The sequence below is a fragment of the Somniosus microcephalus genome, chromosome 28 (assembly GCF_052327205.1).
Source record: "Somniosus microcephalus isolate GS21.2 chromosome 28, FLI_Smic_1.0, whole genome shotgun sequence".
Taxonomy (NCBI): domain Eukaryota; kingdom Metazoa; phylum Chordata; class Chondrichthyes; order Squaliformes; family Somniosidae; genus Somniosus; species Somniosus microcephalus.
Genome location: NC_141014.1, coordinates 38,498,190 through 38,507,151, shown reverse-complemented (window position 1 = coordinate 38,507,151; position 8,962 = coordinate 38,498,190). Strand labels below are relative to the sequence as shown.

At 55.1% G+C, this 8,962-nt stretch overlaps 1 protein-coding gene across 2 annotated transcripts; it reads right to left on the bottom strand.

The window, feature by feature from the left end:
• Window positions 1–233: 233 nt before the first annotated feature.
• LOC147099625 (ATP synthase F(0) complex subunit f, mitochondrial-like) lies at window positions 234–7,480 on the bottom strand. 2 transcript variants are annotated; one of them, XM_085969887.1, is made up of 4 exons: window positions 7,373–7,480; window positions 4,421–4,528; window positions 2,862–2,978; window positions 234–372 (listed from the first exon to the last, which is right to left on the bottom strand). In XM_085969887.1, exons 1-4 carry the CDS (start codon window positions 7,386–7,388, stop codon window positions 344–346), a joined length of 270 nt encoding a protein of 89 aa, XP_085826013.1. In that variant the 5' UTR covers window positions 7,389–7,480; the 3' UTR covers window positions 234–343. The 2 variants fall into 2 exon arrangements, with proteins under 2 accessions (XP_085826013.1, XP_085826012.1); XM_085969886.1 differs by having other exon boundaries at window positions 4,421–4,531; window positions 7,373–7,459.
• Between the last annotated feature and the right edge of the window lie 1,482 nt (window positions 7,481–8,962).

The following is an 8,962-nucleotide window of genomic DNA, read 5'->3' as shown; positions in this document are numbered from 1 at the left end:
ACGGAGCCTCGGTTTAACGTCTCATCCGATTAGTGGCCCCAGTCACTACTGTGACCCTAATTAGACTGAACCCCCTGCTCCAGCTTGGATTTTGCCAGACGTAGTGGGAGGACCAGAATTTTAGACGGGAAGGAGTTTTGGTTGTACCAAAAACAACTTCCCCATATCGGATTAAACTGGTAGAGACAGTAAACACCCTCCATTTCACCCCACAGAAAAAAACACCACAAATCTACATTGAAACTGGTCCTAGTTTTATTTTCCATGATCCTAACTCAAACAGTCGTTTCTTTAAAATGTCATAAATTACAGCGAGCGGAATGATCCGGAATTCACCAGTGGTTCAGTGGTACTTCCTCCAACGCTGGTGCTCTGAGGGAGGAAAAACACTATCAGTCAAAAGGACAGTGGGCAACGATTGCACACTGAACGTTACTGACCTTTCTAAAGAGTGCATCAGATGTACAGCTTGTGAAAGAAGGAACTCGCATTTCTACAGCACCTTTCACAACCTCAGGACGCCTCAAAGCACTTTACAGCCAATGAAATACTTTTTGAAGTGTGGTCACTGTTGTAATGTAGGAAACGCGGCAGCCAATTTGCACACAGCAAGCTCCCACAAACAGCAATGTGATAATGACCAGATAACCTGTTTTAGAGATAAATATTGGCCCCAGGACACCGGGGAGAACTCCCCCCTGCTCTTCTTCGAAATAGTGCCATGGGATCTTTTACGTCCACCTGAGAGAGCAGACGGGGCCTCGGTTTAACATCTCATCTGAAAGACGGCACTTCTGACAGTGCAGCACTCCCTCAGTACTGCCCCTCCGACAGTGCGGCGCTCCCTCAGTACTGCCCCTCCGACAGTGCGGCGCTCCCTCAGTACTGCCCCTCCAACAGTGCAGCGCCCCCTTAGTACTGCCCCTCCGACAGTGCAGCTCTCCCTCAGTACTGCCCCTCTGACAGTGCAGCGCTCCCTCAGTACTGCCCCTCCGACAGTGCAGCGCCCACTTAGTACTGCCCCTCCGACAGTGCGGCGCTCCCTCAGTACCGCCCCTCTGACAGTGCAGCGCTCCCTCAGTACTGCCCCTCCGACAGTGCAGCGCCCCCTTAGTACTGCCCCTCTGACAGTGCAGCGCTCCCTCAGTACTGCCCCTCCAACAGTGCAGCGCCCCCTTAGTACTGCCCCTCCGACAGTGCAGCTCTCCCTCAGTACTGCGCCTCCGACAGTGTGGCGCTCCCTCAGTACTGCTCTTCCAACAGTGCAGCGCTCCCTCAGTACTGCCCCTCCGACAGCGCGGCGCTCCCTCAGTACTGCCCCTCCGACAATGCAGCACTCCCTCAGTACTGCTCTTCCAACAGTGCAGCGCTCCCTCAGTACTGCTCTTCCAACAGTGCAGCGCTCCCTCAGTACTGCTCTTCCAACAGTGCAGCACTCCCTCAGTACTGCCCCTCCGACAGTGCGGCGCTCCCTCAGTACTGCCCCTCCGACAGTGCGGCGCTCCCTCAGTACTGCCCCTCCGACAGCGCGGCGCTCCCTCAGTACTGCCCCTCCGACAATGCAGCACTCCCTCAGTACTGCTCTTCCAACAGTGCAGCGCTCCCTCAGTACTGCCCCTCCGACAGCGCGGCGCTCCCTCAGTACTGCCCCTCCGACAATGCAGCACTCCCTCAGTACTGGCACTGGGAGTGTCGGCCTGGATTGTGTCTTCAAGTCTCTGGAGCGGGACTTGAACCCACGACCTTCGCTCTCGGAGCTCCTCCCATACACCACACAACCGCCTCCAGTTCAACAAGGCAGGAGCTGCCTGCATAGTTCCAATGCCGCTGTCACCACATTCCGCCTCCTGGATGCCTTAAAACGGGCTCCGTGTGTGAATGGGGTGGATTCAGGGTAAGTAGGGGTCCTCCTCCTGGGTTCGGAGCAATCATGACTACCGTAACTTTTATAATATTCCCCCCCACTAAAGGGAACTCCTAAAGTGGGGGAGCTGCATATAACATGGATACTAAAATAAGCAGTGTCACTGCCAAAGGATGTTGGCAAGGCCAGACTCATTGGCCAGCCCTAGCTGCCGAGAAAGGTGGCGGTGGACCTTCAGCGATCGCACGATGGCAACCAATCCCAACGCCCGAGTCATTGCAGATGATGCTTCTTGGGATGTGGGTGCTGCTGGCATTTGTTTGCCCATTCCTTAGTTGCCCCACGAGAAGGTGGGCCTCTCCTCTCTGGAGTTTAGAAGAATGAGGTGATCTCATTGAAACATACAAGATTCTGAAGGGGGGAATTGACAGGGTAGATGCTGAGAGGTTGTTTCCCCCTGGCTGGGGAGTCTAGAACCAGGGGTCACAGTCTCAGGATAAGGGGTTGACCATTGAGGACTGAGATGAGGAGGAATTTCTTCACTCAGAGGGTGGTGAATCTTTGGAATTCTCCACCACAGAGGGCTGTGGAGGCTCAGTCGTTGAGTATATTCAAGGCAGCGATTGAGAGATTTTTGGACTCATGGGGAATCAAGGGATATGGGGATCGGGCAGGAAAGTGGAGTTGAGGTCGTAGATCAGCCATGATCTTATTGAATGGAGGAGCAGGCTCAAGGGGGCCGAATGGCCGACTCCTGCTCCTAATTCTTATTTGGTGGTGAGCCGCCTTCTTGAGCAGCTGCAGTCCGTGTGGTGAAGGTGCCTCCCACAACGTGGTTGGGTCGGGAGTTCCAGAATATTTCTCACGCGGTGATGGGAGACGGGGGAAAAAATATTCTCGGGATGTGGGAGTGGCTTGCTCGGTAGTTAAGAGTTAGCATCAGCTCTGCTCCCCACCTCCCCCCTCCCCCCCCCCACCAAAAGAAAGCTCCACTTACTGAGGTGATCGTACTCCCAGATGTAACTGATGAGGACATAGCCAGCCAGCACCATGGCGACGCCACCGATCCCGCCTCGCTTCACGTTAATGTACTTGTTGTAATACCGGCTATGACCTGGAAGGGGGAGAAAGGAGAGAAGCACCACAGGCACAGGTTAAATCGCAGTTGCCATTACCAGCTCGTCCGTACGGCAGCGCGGCTTTGCAGGATTTCAAATCAGACGGTGAAAACAGCACCGGTTGTCACCCGGGTTCTCTCATCGTATTGCAAAGTCTGTACGGGAAACTGCACCAGCCAATACACTCAAGAGTCATAACAGCACTGGAGGAGGCCATTCGGCCCATCGAGTCCGTGCCGGCTCTCTCTGTAGAGCAATCCAGTCAGTCCCATTCCCCCGCTCTATCCCCGTAGCCCTGCAAGTTTATTTCCCTCACGTGCCTATCCAGTCTCCCCTTGAAAACATTGAGTGTCTCCGCTTCCACCACTTCCGTCGGCAGCGAGTTCCAGGTCCTCACCACTCGCTGCGTAAAAAAGTTTTTCCTCACATCCCCCCTGTATCTCTTGCCCAGAACCTTAAATCTGTGTCCCCTAGTCCTTGTACCATCAACTAGTGGGAACAGCCTTTCCCCGTCTAGCCTATCCAAACCCGTCATAATCTTGTACACCTCTATCAAATCACCCCTCAACCTCCTTTGCTCTAATGAAAACAAATCCAGCTTCTCCAACCTGTCCTTGTAGCTAAGATCCCCCATCCCCGGAACCATTCTGGTAAATCTCCTCTGCACCCTCTCGAGGGCCTTCACATCCTTCCTAAAGTGTGGTGACCAGAACTGGACGCAATACTCCAGTTGTGGCCTAACCAGCACTTTATAAAGGTTCAGCATAACTCCTGTACAATTAGCTTCTTGCACTTCCCCACCTTTCTCCTGAAGACATGGACTCGGGCCACAGTCCCGTGGTAACTCACCCATTCTCCTTTCACTTGACAGCGGGCAAGTGTCAACGGTCTATTCTACCGTGACAGGCATCAGAAATAACCCAGGGGCACATGGGCACTTTCACTCTGGTCAGTGGATAGCAATAAAGGGGCAGGAATATTGGCTCTTTCCTTCCACCGCCCCCTCCCTCCCCCCATATCTTTTCTTCCCCCCTAGTGGCACTGACACTATCTAGCACCCCTACAGCTGCCCTCAGCACAGGCCATAGATGGAACTTTAAGTCTTATGGAAGAGCAGAGTACAAACGTGCGCACAACGAGGGCCATCCTGTTCCTGACCTCATCAAGCTCCGACCTGAACGTGAAGCTCCTTGCCCAGAGAGTCAAAAACCCTTCACCTCCCAACTGCCCCCAATTCAATCCCGAGACCCCATAACACACGCACGTCAGTGGCTAACAGTGTATCCACCAGGCAAAAAATATATATATTAATTTAACAAACATGAAGCTTGATTAAAGGGCAGGAAAGAATGAGGCACGGAACAAGTCCACCTGTTCTCGCGTTAAGACCGTCGCCGCCCACTTTTATTTCCAGATCCGGTTACGATTACACACTCACCTCGGCGTAAAGCCGCTAGCATGCCGTTGGGCGTGAAATCCCGCGCAGTGACCCAACGGGACAGCTCCCCCAGCTTCACGTCCATCAGACGCTTCTCCGCCACTGGAACTGCTGACACAGAAACAATGGTCAAAATAGATCAACACTCGAGGAAGTGCTTTAACAGCCAATTAAGTACTTTTTGAAGTGTGGTCACTGTTGTAATGTGGGAAACGCGGCAGCCAATTTGCCCACAGCAAGCTCCCACAAACAGCAATGTGATAATGGCCAAATAAGCTGTTTTTGTTATGCCCCTCCGACAGTGCAGTGCTCCCTCAGTACTGCCCCTCCGACAGTGTGGCGCTCCCTCAGTACTGTCCCTCCGACAGTGCGGCGCTCCCTCAGTACTGCCCCTCCGACAGTGCAGCGCTCCCTCAGTACTGCCCCTCCGACAGTGCGGCACTCCCTCAGTACTGCACTGGGAGTGTCAGCCTAGCTTTATGTACTCAAGTCTCTGGAGTGGGACTCGAAACCACGACCTTCTGACTCAAGAGGCGAGAGCGCTGCCCACTGAGCCACAGCTGACACATAGCGGAATGAGATCGTTATTTTTTTTAATTCATTCGTTCACGGGACGTGAGCGTCACTGGCAAGGCCGACATTTATTGACCGTCCCTAGTTACCCTTGAGGAGGTGGTGGTGAGCCGCCTTCTTGAACCACTGCAGTCTGTGCAGCTTGGTTCAGTCAGGTGGTGCTCTTGCCCAAGTCAAAACGGTGTTTGGGTGCAAGCTGCGCTCCAGAGACTTGAGCACCTAATCTGGGCCGACATGCTTCGTAGAAATTTACTCCGTCCAAATCACACCCTCAAACCATCACACTCAACCCCCTTCTATACAGAAGTCTAACATTCCAGCCCATCCAGAGCCATCTTAATCACAGAAACATAGGAGCAGGAGTCGGCCATTTGGCCCTTCGAGCCGGCTCCGCCATTCAATACGATCATGGCTGATCCTCTATCTCAATACCATATTCCCCCTCTCTCCCCAGACCCCTTGATGCCTTTTGTGTCTAGAAATCTATCTATCTCCTTCTTCAATATATTCAGTGACTTGGCCTCCACAGCCTTCTGTGGTAGAGAATTCCACAGATTCAACACCCTCTGAGTGAAGAAATTTCTCATCTCAGTCCTAAATGTCCTACCCCGTATCCTGAGACTGTGACCCCTCGTTCTAGACCCCCCAGCCAGGGGAAACATCCTCCCTGCATCCAGTCTGTCTAACCCTGTCAGAATTTTATACGTTTCGATGAGATCCCCTCTCATTCTTCTAAACTCTAGTGAATACAGGCCTAGTCGACCCAATCTCTCCTCATACAACAGTCCTGCCAGCCCAGGAAATCAGTCTGTTGTTGAAATCAACCATGTTGCACTCCCTCTATGGCAAGTATATCCTTTCTTAGGTAAGGAGACCAAAACTGTACACAGTACTCCAGGTGTGGTCTCACCAGGGCCCTGTACAACTGTAATCCACTCAATTAACATCTGAACAGTAAATCTTAACAGTTTTCTTCCTAAACAAGGAAAAATATTAACCTTCTCAATACTGCAAATATTACAATGCCCAGTTATAGCTTCAAGGAATCGTTTTCATTACCATTACCACCAAACCAACGTTATATACATTATATACCCACAATCACTCCCCGAAAATTATAATACATATAGATACTATATAAATATATTTTATTTATATATAGTGAGTATACCGATAGATATCGATAAGCTTCCACCATCAGATTAACCCCCGTCCCCCAGCCCCTAGCTGGTTAAATCGTGCAGTGTTGCACATTCCTGATGAATTAAACTGCCCTTAAAAAATAGTATCTGCATGTTGTTCCTTATTATCTCCGGGTTAGATCCTTCCCACTCTGACCCCCAACACCCCAGCAGCTCACGGCTTCTCTCTCTCAGAGTTAGACCGCACCCTGGCTCACCCCGAGGGACCGGCTCACAGACCCTCGTGCTCTAGCTGGGTTAGATTGCCCCCCCCCCCCGGCTCTGAACCCCAATAAACTGGCTCACGGCCCCAGGGTGAGCTGTGCCTGGTCAGGGTGACCTAACCCACAGCCGCTCCCTCCCCGAGCCCTCTCCCCGGGTTAGATTCCCACACCCCCGGCTCACTCTAGCTCACTCCAGGGTGAACCCCAGGCTCTCTGGCCCCGGGGTGAGTTGTGCCTGGTTGGGGTTACCTTGCCCACACCCTCTCCCTCCCCTCCTCCTATCTCTCTCATCCCTCTCCCAGAGATAGACTGCCTCCCTGGCTCACTCCAGGGTGAACGCCGCACTCTCTGCCCCTCTCTGGCCCCAGGGTGAGCTCTGCTCGGTCAGGGTGACCTTGCCCACACCCTGTCCCTGAGATAGGCTGCCCCTCCTGGCTCACTCCAGGGTGAACCCCATGCTCAAAGCCCCTCTCTGGCCCCAAGGTGAGCTGTGCCCGATCAGGGTGACCTTGCCCACAGCCTAACCCTCTCCTGAGCCCTCCCCCGAGCCCTTCCTCTCGATCTCACCCTTCTCCCCGGGTTAGATTCCCCCCTGCCTCACTCCAGGGTGAACAAAAGACTCTCTGGCCCCGGGGTGCGCTGCCCCCGGTCGGGGCGAGCTGCCCCCGGTCGGGGCGAGCTGTACCCGGTCAGGGTGAGCTGTACCCGGTCAAGGTGACCTTGCCCACAGACTCCCCCTTCCCCCCTCTCCCTCCTGGGACAGACTGCCCCCACCCCTGGCTCACTCTAGCCCAGGAGACGGTGCACCCTGGGGCTCACAGCCCGTCTCTGGCCCGGGGTGAGCTGCGCCCGGTCAGGGGGAGCTTGCCCGCAGCCTCTCTCGCCCCTGAGCCTCCCTCCGCTGTACCCGTGCGGCCGGGGACACACTGTATCGGGCTGTGGAACCGCGGCCGCTACATTGTGTCGCTGCTCACCCGGCCTGTCCGCCATCTTCCCCAGCACTGCGTGACTGGCCTGACTGACAGCCCTCTCCACCTATGGCAGGCCTCCTGTCAGGGGGCGGGGCGACACTGCCACCAATCAGGGCCCACAGGAGCCCTGGCCCATCCCGCCTTCCTCAGGCCCAGGCTCTGCTTCAGCCTCATCCCAGCACAGTGCCATTTTCTGCATTGATTTACTTTCATTTACTGGAGTTTATTAATTTTGTAATATTTGCATGATTTCAGAAAGGCAAATTTTCTCAGGTACAACAGCCTGTATTTAGATATAAATGAAAGACTTACATTTTTATAGCGACTTTCACGACCTCAGGACGTCTCAAAGCACTTCACAGCCAATGAAATACATTTTGAAGTGCAGTCACTGTTGCAATGTAGGAAACGTGGTAGCCAATTTCCACACAGCAAGCTCCCACAAACAACAATGTGATAATGACCAGATCATCTACTTTACTGATGTTGATGGAGGGATAAATATTGGCCCAGGATACCGGTGAGACAGTGCAGCGCTACCTCAGTACTGCCCCTCCGACAGTGCAGCGCTACCTCAGTACTGCCCCTCCAACAGTGCGGCGCTCCCTCAGTACTGCCCCTCCGACAGTGCGGACCTCCCACAGTACGGCCCCTCCGACAGTGCGGCGCTCCCTCAGTACTGCCCCTCCGACAGTGCAGCGCTCCCTCAGTACTGCCCCTCTAACAGTGCAGCGCTACCTCAGTACTGCCCCGCCGACAGTGCAGCGCTACCTCAGTACTGCCCCTGCGACAGTGCGGCCCTCCTTCAGTACTGCCCCTCCGACAGTGCAGCGCTCCCTCAGTACTGCCCCTCCGACAGTGCGGAACTCCCTCAGTACTGTCCCTCCGACAGTGCGGCGTTCCCTCAGTACTGCCCCTCCAACAGTGCGGCGCTCCCGCAGTACTGCCCCTCCGACAGTGCAGCGCTCCCTCAGTACTGCCCCTCCGACAGTGCGGCGCTCCCTCAGTACTGCCCCTCCGACAGTGCGGCGCTCCCTCAGTACTGCCCCTCCGACAGTGCGGCGCTCCCTCAGTACTGCCCCTCCGACAGTGCTGCGCTACCTCAGTACTGCCCCTCCGACAGTGCGGCGCTCCCTCAGTACTGCCGCTCCGACAGTGCAGCGCTCCCTCAGAACTGCCCCTCCGACAGTGCAGCGCTCCCTCAGTACTGCCCCTCCGACAGTGCAGCGCTCCCTCAGTACTGCCCCTCCGACAGTGCGGAACTCCCTCAGTACTGTCCCTCCGACAGTGCGGCGTTCCCTCAGTACTGCCCCTCCGACAGTGCGGCGCTCCCTCAGTACTGCCCCTCCGACAGTGCGGCGCTCCCTCAGTACTGCCCCTCCGACAGTGCGACGCTCCCTCAGTACCGCCCCTCCGACAGTGCGGCGCTCCCTCAGCACTGCCCCTCCGACAGTGCGGCGCTCCCTCAGTACCGCCCCTCCGACAGTGCAGCGCTCCCTCAGTACTGCCGCTCCGACAGTGCGGAACTCCCTCAGTACTGCCCCTCCGACAGTGCGGCGCTCCCTCAGTACTGCCCCTCCGACAGTGCAGCGC

Bases quoted from the DNA above. Each gene is read 5' to 3' on its own strand.
- LOC147099625 (XM_085969886.1), bottom strand. The intron at 2,979-4,420 runs GTGAGTGTGTAA...TCCCCCTTCCAG, and splicing joins GCTAGCGGCTTTACGCCGAG to GTCATAGCCGGTATTACAAC. The intron at 373-2,861 runs GTAAGTGGAGCT...TTCCTCCCTCAG, and splicing joins CTGGGAGTACGATCACCTCA to AGCACCAGCGTTGGAGGAAG.